The sequence below is a fragment of the Sipha flava genome, unplaced genomic scaffold (assembly GCF_003268045.1).
Source record: "Sipha flava isolate LNK unplaced genomic scaffold, YSA_version1 19019_pilon_pilon, whole genome shotgun sequence".
NCBI lineage: Eukaryota > Metazoa > Arthropoda > Insecta > Hemiptera > Aphididae > Sipha > Sipha flava.
The window spans coordinates 12,134-25,250 of record NW_020272542.1 but is presented as its reverse complement, the minus strand read 5'-3'; the positions used below and the strand labels follow the sequence as shown (position 1 = coordinate 25,250).

At 31.0% G+C, this 13,117-nt stretch overlaps 3 protein-coding genes across 3 annotated transcripts; all 3 read left to right on the top strand.

Moving 5' to 3' along the window:
* Positions 1–6,395: 6,395 nt before the first annotated feature.
* Positions 6,396–8,514, top strand: LOC112681342. The gene is made up of 7 exons (XM_025551608.1): positions 6,396–6,425; positions 7,108–7,207; positions 7,470–7,592; positions 7,693–7,742; positions 7,968–8,030; positions 8,152–8,253; positions 8,419–8,514. Exons 1-7 carry the CDS (start codon positions 6,396–6,398, stop codon positions 8,512–8,514), a joined length of 564 nt encoding a protein of 187 aa, XP_025407393.1.
* A 2,085-nt stretch (positions 8,515–10,599) lies between these two features.
* LOC112681341 lies at positions 10,600–11,082 on the top strand. Its single transcript, XM_025551607.1, has one exon. It carries the CDS (start codon positions 10,600–10,602, stop codon positions 11,080–11,082), a length of 483 nt encoding a protein of 160 aa, XP_025407392.1.
* Positions 11,083–11,224: 142 nt separating this feature from the next.
* LOC112681340 lies at positions 11,225–11,746 on the top strand. Its single transcript, XM_025551606.1, has one exon. The coding sequence runs from the start codon at positions 11,225–11,227 to the stop codon at positions 11,744–11,746; it is 522 nt and encodes a 173-aa protein (XP_025407391.1).
* Positions 11,747–13,117: the final 1,371 nt, after the last annotated feature.

The following is a 13,117-nucleotide window of genomic DNA, read 5'->3' as shown; positions in this document are numbered from 1 at the left end:
GTGAATTGAACATGATTTTTGTCTGTCGTATCGTGTCGTGCCGTACTTGTGTGAATCGCACTTTAAGCGTGTCGCACACCACCGACCGACTATAATGTGTATGTGTGTATCTTAAACTAAGGAAAAAGGGTAACTATAAATAAATATAAAATGGTAAAACAAAATATGAAATTGGTAACGGTGTTGCTGTTTATTAGATACTCAATAAATAAACAAAGAAAAAATAGTAATAATTCACAGCAACACGTAAGAGTGTAAAATAAATTAGTAATAAATAACAAATAATAATTACGGCCCTTCTGGCCCAACACTTAAAATGTGTAAATAAAAGTAATATATAAATAAAATAATTATTGCCCTTCTGGCACAACGATATAAATTAACAATAATAATAAATTACTTATAAATTATAAAATGGTAACTGTGTGTTGGTGAGGCGGATTTTAGAACAACAAGGAATAAAATATAAAATATAACAATAAATTAGTAGGATGAATAATTAGTATTCTACCCTACTGTGGCCGTCTATTTGAGCCGGTTATCACTAGACTGATTAATAAATAAATAAATAAACTAGTTGTTCTAAAAATTCACACAAACACACAAAACAAGTAAAAATAATAATAAATAATATAAATTAAAACTCACAAATTGTGGAGCGCAGTCTGGCCAGCCGCTAGCTAAATTCTAAAATAAATAAACTCTAGTATAATACGTTTTGTGGCGATTAGCGCATACGAAAAATATGGTATAACGGCTATTAGAGCCTAAGACAATATATTATAATAATGAAAAATAATAACTGTTACTAGAGCCTTTCTATTAGAGAAAAATAAAATTGCAATAATATTATAACACAACGCGTTGGAGGTACGGAAACGACAACATAAAAATGGGCGGCCGTGGTAAATATTATCGCGACCGACGACGTTTTTGCAGATAATAATTTACATAACACAATACGATTAAAGACAAACAAAAATAATTCACAAAACAGGTAATGATGTGTCGGACGGCTGGTTTTCGCGTAATTATGTTATTTGCGATCGTGTGACGCGTTCGGTATTAAGTCATATTTCCCAATTCTATAACTTTCTTATTTGGGGGTCAACAGATGGTGATAGCGATAAGAACACTTCTGATACAATATTATTATTTTTGGAAAATATTTTTATTTTTTTTGTTTTTATTTATATAATTTACAATCTGTTACAGAATAGAACAATGAGTAAAAGTTTTTTTATTTTTTTTATTTTTAATCTAGAATTTATACAATCTATACTACAAAAAAAAAGTACAATAAGCATAATGTATGTTTAATTAAGTGCAATAGCTTGAATGTCTTGAGAGAAGAAACCGTCCAGTGAAGATACTTCGACTTGAATTTATAATTATTTAGGCGTATTCATATTATGTTTATACGGTTATCTTTATAAGGTCACGGTACCATTGTCGTTTAAGTCTCCTGGTGGGATTTCCTGGGATGGAGATGGATAATAGCTTTTTTATATGGGGATTAGGGTGATTTTGAAGGCGATTCCTAAATTTTGAGTAGTATAGCTTGGCTGTATCAGTGACTTTAGGAATGTGAAGATCTGTATGAAGTGTGTGGTTTGAAATATAAGGAGGAGCATTGGTTATGAGTCGGAGAATTTTTGATTGAAACACTTGTATTTTATTTGTATTTGATTTTTTTGCCGTCCCCCGAGACTGCCGTCTATTTTTTTGATTAGAAATGACATTGTTTTGATTTTTAAGATTTTTCTAGTGGTTTTCCACAGAGAGCCATCTTTTTCAGTTAATAGGCTAGTTTGTTTGGCGAAGTCTTCTGAACGTTGTTTCGCCATTTGTCGTTTGAGTAATGTGCATAGGTGATTATATTTAGTTTTATCGGTGGGATATTTTGTTCTCTGCCAGGTTGCTCTGGCACGACGTTTTTGGACAATAAGATATCTTAAATAGGTAGGCAAAGAGAGATTACTTTGATTGTAATTATCAATTATTTTTGGTTTACAAGAGGACTATGCTGCATTTTGTATTGTTGATGTTAGATATTGTACTGATTCTTCATGTTGATTTGGAGATTTTAAACTAACGTTCAGGTTAATGTCATTTGTGAGTATCGATTGGAATTTTTCCAAGTTAATTATTCCATTGATTAATGATGGATTCATTAATCTTTTTTGAGGAGAGGTGTCGAGGGTGAGAAGTACTGGCGAGTGGTCTGAGTGAGGATTCGTTAGATTATCTATGATGGTGTTAAATCTGTTCGGTATTTTAGAGACGAATATGTCAACGATATCTGGTCGCTTTCGGGGTGATGTTGGCCAATATGTGGGGTCTTGGGGTGAAATGATTAAGTAATTTTTGGTAGTAATAACTTGTCTAAGAGAGTTACCTCTTGGTGAGTTTGAGTGTCATCCCCATTGGGTGTGTTTAGCATTGAGGTCGCCACCAACAATAAAGTAAATTCCAAGAGAGTTGAAAAATTGCTCAAATAGTATTGTGGAAATTTTTTGGTTAGGGGGACAGTATGCTGCCGTGATGGAGATAGGAGAATGGTCTAGAGTAATTTGTATGGTGAAAGATTTTATGTGGGGTTCGCTAATTTGAGAGACATTATGAAAGAGAATTGTAGATCTAATGATTATCGCCGCTCCTCCGTGTGCGGTACCGTCTGGGTGGTTTGATCTCGGTATTGTGTAGTCGGGTATGTGTATTTTTGTTCTGTTAGTGAGGTGTGTTTCAGATATTAGAGCTATATCTATACGTTTTTCATGAAGTACAAGTGAGAGTTCTATATGATTATGAATACCATTAGCATTCCAAAGGAGTATGAGCAATGATTTGGAGGTTTGGGTATTATTTGTCAATTTGGGCTGCAAGTTTGGCAAGGACTGTTGTAAGAAGGGAGAGCAATGGATTTATGATAGCTTGGAAGTCACTGATAAATTTATATAATAAGGTACCTGTGTCTGGTTGATTACTGTTGTTAGATTTTAGAGGTTCCTGATTCGAGGTTACATTTGCATAAGTTCTATTTTGAGAGGGCGAGGGATTGGATTCAGTCGAAAAAGTCTTCACTGTGGTTTTTGGATTGGACTGGTTGTTGATTGAAGTTGATTGGATGGTTCTTGAGTTTGGGTTGCGACGTCTTTGAAGCTCCTTGTGAATTTGGCATCCTTTATAGTTTGCAGGGTGTTCGCCCTGACATAGCGCGCATTTGGCGGGTAGACTTCGAGGCTTTAAACATTCTGAGGTGATGTGATGTTCAGCACACCGAACGCATCTTGGTGTATGTGCACAGTACGTTTTTGTATGACCGTATTCCTGGAAATTCTGACATTGTACTAGGTCACGTTTTTTATATGGTTCTTCTATTTTTACCTTAGTGTGAAGAATGTGGTTTATGAGGAAGATGTCTTTATTTAACTCAGAAGATTCGAGATCAACAAAGAAAATTGGAAGATTTAATTTTGTTGTTTTATGTAGGACATTTGTGATTTGGCGTACTTGAATACCAATTTCTTCTAAAGCTGTTCTAATTTCTGCTGTGTTCGTTGTTGGATGAAGATTTCTTATGACTATGCGGTAGGCTTTGTCTTCTTGCATTTGATATGTGTGGAATTCGGCTTCTGCACCTTGTAAGAAACGGATGATTGCTCGGTAGGTTTCTGGGTTTTTTGTTAGGAATTTGAGGTTGTTAATGCTTGACTTAAATATGAAGTTTTCAGGACCCACAAGGTTTATGAGTTCCGAGTGTAAACTTACAAAGTCTTTAATTCCTTTTACTATTATGGGAGGGGGTAGATTTGTACTTTTTTCCTGTGAGGTGTGCGCTTCAGGGTTGCTTACATCAGGATCTGGGTTTGGTGTTATTGTGTCAACTTCGATTGTTTCAGTTTGCGATAGAACATCAAATCGATTTCTAGAAATAAATAGCTTTTTGTGTCTGTTGGTATTTTGAGTTGGAGAGCTTGGTTCTGAGGAACTTGAGCGGTTTCTTTTCTCGGCTTGATGTGTCCAGCCATCATTGTTTGGACTATTTAAATTATTTTGTGTGGGTGAATAGCTCACGTTGGGATTATTTGTCGATAAGTTTAGGCGAGCATCCTGTATAATGGTTTTATTATTTGTATTATTATTATTAATATTTTTATTTTTATTATTAGTTTTAGTTTTTGCATTCGGCGATTGTGGCATGTTTGTCACGGAGACAAAGGTCGCGCACTGCTACGCGACGTACGCGATAACGGTGGCCGTGCGGTGTTCGCGATAACGCGACGGCTGTACGGTAATTAAGACACTGGAAATTTACGAACGAACTTGATTTACTTATAAAGAATTACCAATATAATATAGTAATATATTACATTTGTATAATGTATATGTATATATATATATATGTATATGCTACATAATATAATATAAACATATATAAATTTGGGAAAAATTTGAGCATCTATGATCGAGATCTCGGCGGTATTTAACGGAGCGACGAAAAGGCGTGCGTTAGGTACGGTTGCTCGCGTGATACTATGAGTAAAAGTTATGAGAGAATAATGGCTTGAGTGAAACACAGATTAAAGAAACCTTTCAGTAAAGGCACTTTGACAGTTACTTATGTACATAAATATATAGGTTTAGTATTATATTACAATACAATTATATTACAATTAAAAGTTTTTAGATTAGTAGGTCCCGACACCACCGCTTTTTTAATCTTTTCCTGGGGTTACCAGGTATATTTTCTGACGCAAGACCTTTTATTAAGAGATTAGTGTGGTTTTGAATATTTAAATTGTATCGCCTGTAAAAAGTTCTAGCTACATCGAGGACGGGTGGGATGGCAAGGTCATTGTATAAGGACTGATTAGATACGTAAAAAGGTGCTTTTGCACAAAGGGTTTTAGATTGGAAGCGCTGTATGCGGTTTATGTCTGAGATTTTTGCGGAACCCCATAACTGGATTCCGTAGGTCCACATTGGTTTGAGGAAAAGTTTGTATATTAGTAGCTTGGTAGGTAAACTCATATGGCTGGAAGTTAGAAGAGAGCGGAGAAGACAGAAACGATTATTTAAGGATAGTAGTTTATCACGGAGTTAAGGAGACCAGGTAAGACGTTGGTCAATAATAATGCCAAGATAGCGAGTGCTCACTGTGATTGGGAGAGTATGCTTGTTAAGGGTAATAGGTGGGCATTTTCCCTTTCTAAGGGCGAAGGTACAGTGTGTCAATTTTGATTCATTTATTTTTACTCCCCACTCTTAATACCATTTTTCGAGAAGTGAGAGATGTTCTTAGATGAGTGCCGAGGCAACAGTAGGATCGTGGCTGGTGGCTATAAGTGCTTTGTCGTCAGCAAAGTCAGCTATGAGGCTCGTGGGTAGGGTGGGTTGGTCATATAGAAAAATATTAAATAGTAAGGGAGCAGTGACTGCGCCTTGGGGGACTTCTGCTTTTTATTGGTTTTGGAGAAGAGGTGGCTGAGCCATAACGTACCAAGAAGAAACGGATTTCTAAGTAGGACTTAATTAAAAGGTAGTAATTAGATGGTACCCACTGTGCAAGCTTTGTTACAAACCATCATCACAATGTTAAAATTATAATTCCTGAGTAACATTACAATTTAATGTTGATAAGACATTAATTTATTGTTGTGTACAAAAAAACAAATTAATATCACGGAAAAACGTTTTGATAATGTTTTAAACGTTGCATCTTCGCGATATTGAAATGATACATTATGCACATATTAATAAAAGAATAATTTGGTATTGTAATAAGTATTTCATGTGACATAAATTCAAGGATTTACCAAGTGTATTTATCCAATATTGTATAACTATCATTTGTAACACGCTATAAATTTGTATTGATAGAACATAGTAAGACTGTTGCAGGTTAACATGTATTGTAAATTATTATTTTCGAATGGTTTTTACATATATATGATACTATATTTAGCACAATCTACTATAGGTATTATTGGTATTGATAATATTATAGCAACATAATATTTCATTATATTATCATGCCTATAGGGGTATTTTACTTTTTATTTATATTTAGAATCTACACAATGTATAGACATGCTTTATTCATAATAATTATATACGAAAAACAACTTATAATCTTAAATAGTATTAATATTAGTTATTGCTCGTTCAACTAGCGCATAGAGTAAAGTATAGCGTCTCGCCTATGTTGTTATTCTACATCAGTTAACAATTTTTCAATTTTGTGTAGATAATTGTAATTTTTGATACCACCATTCTCCACAAAGTGCGAACTATTTTTTTATAATTAATTTGTTCAGGTTGTAAGTAAAGTTAATACGTGACAGTTTAAAATATTTAGTTTTAACTTATATATTGTATAAACTCATAATAATATGGCTTCTTCAACTACAGCGATCAAACAGGTATGTTCAATTTGTTGAAATAATATTTAATTAACAGGCAGGTAAATACCTATATATTTTTTTAAACTAATATATTTTCAATAATGTTTGTGCAATGATCTTAGATAATTAATTTGTATTGTATTTTATACCCGTTCTTTGTACTAATAATTATTGTAAGCATGTTTCATGTTAAAAATTATATAATATATAAAATAGGTATGCATTTGTAGTCACTCATTACAAATATAAGGTAATAACTTAAGTAAAAATTGGTTTGTGAGTGAAAAAAATTGTTTTTTAGGTTCCCTAAATTGCTATACTTATGGGCTGATCAAAATGTACCCCTCAACCTTTGTTTAAAACTGAAATCATGCCACTGCTCAAAGTTACGTAGAAAATGCCTTCTCTGATTTTTATTTATTTTTATAAAAATTATACATAAATTTAAAATATTGAAATTATTTAATAAGTCACAGCTGGTAAACCAAATATAATATCGCTAATATTAAAAGTCCATGATATATTGAAATTTGCAAACATAACAAATACATATACTTATATAATATATATATTTCATAATTTAATATAAATATTTAGTAATTAATCAAATTCAGTAATTATTATAGCTTATAGGTGAATCTAACTATTCTAACTTTCTAATTTAAAAAACTAATAATAATTAAAATTATCCATATTGAAGGGTTCAAAGTCAAAAAAATGGGTTATTGGTACATTTCCCGAATCAAAAGAATTTAGCGCTGTTCCAACTAATTGGCTGTTTGAAACTACTGTAAATGGTCGTTAAACTATTATTTGTAAATGGCCACCGACAAATGTTTTTGTAACCAGTGACTTAATAAAATCTGCTGTGGATCCATCCCCAAACTGGCCATCGTATAATATTCAGTTAGCAAACAATGGAAAAGAATACTGTAAGCAATATAATTGTATAATATTCATAACTATGTAAAATTATGAAATACTGAATGTAACTTTTAATTATTAGTAAAAACTACCAATTCTATTTTAAATTACTGCACATTTTACCAAATTTCAATAAAGCATGGCATGAAAAGGTCCAAATTAACTCTGAATCATCTGAAGAATTTGATGGTCCAAAATCTAATAAAAAAACTAAAAACTTGTTCCAAAGTTTAGTAGAAGAGTCAGATTCAAGTGAAGAGGGTAAATTGTATAGGTTATTTTTTAAATTAATAAACTCATTTGAATTCCTCTTATTTAATTTAAAATAAATACATAATATTAAAAATTTATTTTTGTATAGGTTATTACATTGCTATGCCACTGAAACATAACATATCAAACTCAAAACTGGTAGGTTTATAAAGTATCAATTTTAATCAGACTAACAAATTACTTTTTAATCAGTACCTACATTTATACTTTCTAAAATCTAATGTCCTTAATTTTTTTGTTTAAATAACGATCTTCATATAAAACCTATTTATGTTTTTGTTGCATTTTTAATAGTTAAATTAAAATAATTATAGATATATTGTAGTTGGTTAATTAACAATATTTATGCACTTATGGTTTTAGGCACCTTCCACATCCACGGCTAACCAATCAGGTCATATTTTAGAAAATTCATTTGGAAAACTTGTTAGTATACTATTGATTAATACATATTGTTGAATTGTGTTTTTGAAATAAATTATTTTACTTCATTAATAATAACAAATTATATTAAAATTGATCATTTGTATATATTGTTAAATTATAGACATCTTATGTGGGAAGATGCAACACTAATGATAACAGGAACACAATACTTCACAACCTGTCCAATGATAATGAAGATGAAAGATATATCGCAAGCATGATGGTAATTAGTAATAAATAAATAAATTACACAATTTATTTTGTGGTTTTTAGCCTTTTTGAAAAGTGTTATGTAAAAAAGTTTTTAAAAATTATTGTTTTTTTTTTTTTATCTATATTCTATATTGTAGCTGGTTAATAAACAATATTTATGCACTTATTGTTTTAGGCACCTTTCACATCTACGGCTAACCAATCGGGTCATATTTTAGAAAATTCATTTGGAAAACCTGTTAGTATACTATTGATTAGTACATATTGTTGAATTGTGTTTTTGGAATACATTTTTTTAATTTATTAATATGCGCATTTTGTACGACAACTATAGATTAATTGACATAACTTTTATCTACGTATCCCGATTAATACTGGGGTTTTTCCTATTCCACAATGACGTATATGTTATAAACACTTAATAATTGTTATCTAATCTTACATATTTTTCAAATTATTATCGATGTATATTTCAATCAACTCCGTCCGATCGCACGAAATACGTCTCGCGCCTGGTCGTAATAATATTAATAATATACTAAAAAGCTAGAAATAATCATGGATTATAATAGTACAAAAGGTGGTGTAGATACTGTCGATAAAATGTGTGTTACTTATACTGTGTCTAGAATTACGAAACGTTGGCCTTGTGTGATTTTTTATAGTCTAATGAACATTGCCGGAATAAACGCACAAGTTTTATATGCATTTTCAAAGCCGAATGATGCACCGAATCGGCGTAGAATTTTTCTAAAAAATTTGTCTATGAGTCTAATGAAAGAACACCTTATTTCAAGATCGAAAATTAAAACATTACCAATGGATGTATCAGTTTTTTTAAAAAAATACCAAATGGAAAACGTTGTCGAAGGTGTACAGGAGCCTCCTAAGAAGCGCGGAGTTTGTCGTTTATGTACGATCGAAAAAAAGAGATCATCTGCTACAATGATATGCTATAAATGCAAGTTGTACACATGTAAGAAGCATTCTAGCAAACATGAAATAATTTGTCAGACATGTAATGACGAAAATTTATCAGACTAGAATTAGATTATTTATTTATATTATATATATAATATTATAAAATATTATATAAATAAGAATAAAATGTTACAAAAAAATATTTCTATTAACCTTTGGTGACGCGCGCGGGGCAATTATTTACCCCAATCTATTTTTAAAATGCTATCAAATATTCGTTGGATTTTTCACACTCATGCGGGTCATGGTATCTTATAGTCACTATCATACAATCATGAAAACGTAACAATCTAGATTTAATTAACATCAGTACGTGAGTAATCGTTGACTAAAGTGATTGTGTTTGAAGTTCGGCAAAAATTTACCCCGCGCGCGCTTATTTTTGTTAAATAATAGTAGTTTTTTGTAAGTAAGTATGGATGAATTAGAACGCCGTCGTATTGCATGCCTATTGGATGACATAAGTGACGAGGAATTGTGGGGTGGTACATCTTCTACTGATGAATGTTCACCCGATGAACATGTTGATATATTAGAAACTTCAAACACTGAACAATCAGGAGAATCGACCGACGATGAGATTCACAATGATATTCAACAAAAACTATCAGCAGATTGCGAATCTTATCATGAATCTGACGATGAAATTCCACTAAGTATGCGTGTAGAGTATTTTTATGGAAAAGATGGGACAAAATGGAATCGTCGTAAGACAAATCAGAGAACAAAAAATCCAAATTACAATAAGATAACTGAAAAACCAGGTGTGACTAATATGGCAAAAAATGCAAAAACCGAAATTGACGCATGGTATGTTTTTTTTACGAGTCCTATGATTGAACATATAGTGTTCTGTACAAATATATATATCGATAAAATTAAGTCAAATTTTGCCAGAGAAAGAGATGTAGCTCATACAACCACACGGGAAATAAAAGGTTTACTTGGTTGCCTGTACATGATTGGTAAGTAATAATAATTTATATTATAGTTTTATAGTTATAATAATTACAAATTTGTATACGTTACACATCTGGTAATAAATTATTTTACGATACTGCCCTGCTAAGATAATATTTTCGCAAAAACCAATATATATTTAGAATATTATTTTGTAGTTATTTTCGTCAGTCGTCGTCGACCGTCGTTCTTATCGTTGTATTTTGTTTGATAAACGTGACCAATATATAGGAGACTACTTATTCATTATGAAAAATTATAAATATTATATACATAATATATAATATATAGGTACCTAGTTGTTTATTTATTTGTTATCATATTTCTGTTATTTGGTGCAATAAAATGTGGTCATAAAAATGCTCGGGATTTGTGGAAATTAGATGGAGTAGGTGTAGATATTGTATCATGTGTTATGTCAGAAAAACGGTTTGAATTTTTAATGCGATACATACGTTTTGATGACATAAGAGGACGTGAAGAAAGAAAAAAGTTTGATAAAATAACCCATGTGCGATGGTTATTCGAAAGTTTTATACTACAGTGTAAACAGTCATATAGTTTATCCGAGTTTGTCACTATAGACGAAGAACTCCAAGTCTTTCGTGGTCGTTGTTCTTTTAGGCAGTACATCCCGTCCAAACCTGCTAAATATGGTATAAAAATTTTTGCTATGGTAGATAACATTTCATATTTTACCAGTAATATGGAAATTTATGCCGGAAAACAACCCGATGGTCCATTTAGTATTGATAATAGTCCGAAAAATGTTGTCCATCGTTTGATACAACCTATTAGGAACACGGGAAGAAACGTGACAATTGATAACTGGTTTACTAGTGTCCCGCTTGCAGATGAATTGCTGAATCAAAAACTCACCTTACTTTGGTACCCTTAGGAAAAATAAAACTCAAATACCACCGGAATTTAAAATCACGAAAAATCGCCCTGTATTTAGTTCTTATTTTGGTTTTTGTGAAAAAAAAGTTCTAGTTTCATACAAACCTAAAAATAACAAAATAGTATCACTATTATCCACAATGCACAATGATAATTCAATCGATAGTAGTACAGGAGCGGCAAAAAAACCAAACATGATAACGATGTATAATGCAACGAAAGGCTCTGTGGATACAATAGATAAGAAAACTGAGAATTACACTGTGGCACGGCGGTGTATTCGTTGGCCATTAGTAGTTTTTTATTCAATGCTAAACATCGGCGGACTAAACGCACAAATTATTTTCCAAGAAAATACTTCAATAAGAAAAACAAGACTTGTAATTTTGAAGACATTAGCTCGTCAACTAATGCAAGAACAAATGGAATATCGTTTGACACTGGATTGTTTGCCAAAACAAATAAAATTAAGACTACATGAATACTGCAACATAACAAGACCTAACGTGGGGGAAATACAACGTGTACGAGCTTCTGGAAGATGTACTTTTTGTGACCGCTCAAAAGATCGTAAGGCTACAAAAGTATGTACCAATTGCGCAAGGTTCATTTGCAGAGACCATATAATAGAGACTTGCCCTGATTGCTTTGAGGCTTCATAGTTTTAATATTTTTAAATTTTAAGGATATAAAAATGATGTATTTGTAAACAAAGGTTATTATATTTTTTTTTTTATTAAAATTTGTAAAACACGCATGTAAATTAATTAATATATACTTAAATAATTTAATAAGAAAGTTATTTTATAAATTGTAATTTAAAATCTGCAATAAATAGTCAATAACAACTGAATAATGTAAAGAAAAAAGTATTTTTATATTAACGGAAAAAAATTACCCCACGCGCGCAACTATATGGTCTGATACCGCGCGCGTCACTAAAGGTTAAAAATTATTTATTTATCCTTTATTTTAATTAAATATATATGAAAAGCATTCTGTCGTATAAAGTACGACACGTGCCTGCCCATGTAATACATAGTAGCGCGCCTGCCATAAGGTTAATAATATATTTAAATAATTCTAAAATATTTCTACTAATTAAGAAAAGTGTAGTATACCTACTCAAAAAAATTATATTATTGTTTATTACAGTGGCACATTCTTGGGTTTAAAGGGTGACTATGTCTCTTTTATTAAGTATCATAGTATCTCCTCATATTTGCCAATTATACAATAATTTAGCTGAAGGGTTATTAAAACAATTTGTTAGTTTATATTCATCTTTATATGGAGAACATTTGGTAACATATAATGTTCACAACTTATTACATTTACCTAGATTTGTTAAAATACATGGATCGTTAGACAATTTTAGTTGTTTTAAATATGAGAAATACTTACAAGAAATCAAAAAATCCATAAAAAGTGTAAAATACCCTCTTCAAGAAATAACTAATAGAATTAAAGAGAAACAAAATATTTTTGTATCTACTCCATTAAAACCATTTCAATTTAAAATAATTAAAGGATTAGAAAACAGAATAACTTCAAAATCATATTTATTAATTGATAAACCTTTTAAAAAACTTATTTTAAAAAATTCAAACATTTTATATAAATGTTTCAAAAGAGTGTGACAAGTATGTTATGTTAAAAAACAATTTTTGGTTAAAATAACTAATATTGTTAAACAAAGCAAACCAGATCAGGATTGTGATGTCAAATTAATTGTTAAAAATTATCTAAGTTTAACACCCTTGTTTATAAGACCTATTGATTCTAGTATTATAGATTCATATATAGTTGATACACACCTTTTGTCAAATGAATTTAAAATTAATATTAGTGACATTAAGTATAAATGTACTTTTATTTGTATTACAGATAACAAAGCGATTGTGACTACTTTATGTCGTACACTATCCTCTGATTAATATCATATTATTACCTGTCCTATTGTGTTATGTTTAAATTATATTATAATGTATTCTTGCTTAAAATATATAGTTATAATTATTTACTTGATTTTT

What these genes read in the sequence shown, in the direction of transcription:
- LOC112681340 (XM_025551606.1), top strand. Translation starts at nt 11,225, where the DNA reads ATGCACAATGATAATTCAATCGATAGTAGTACAGGAGCGGCAAAAAAA.
- LOC112681341 (XM_025551607.1), top strand. Translation starts at nt 10,600, where the DNA reads ATGTCAGAAAAACGGTTTGAATTTTTAATGCGATACATACGTTTTGAT.
- LOC112681342 (XM_025551608.1), top strand. Translation starts at nt 6,396, where the DNA reads ATGGCTTCTTCAACTACAGCGATCAAACAG. An exon ending in TGAAACTACTGTAAATGGTC is followed by an intron (nt 7,208 to 7,469) that starts GTTAAACTATTA and finishes ATTTCAATAAAG; the next exon opens with CATGGCATGAAAAGGTCCAA. An exon ending in ACATATCAAACTCAAAACTG is followed by an intron (nt 7,743 to 7,967) that starts GTAGGTTTATAA and finishes TTATGGTTTTAG; the next exon opens with GCACCTTCCACATCCACGGC.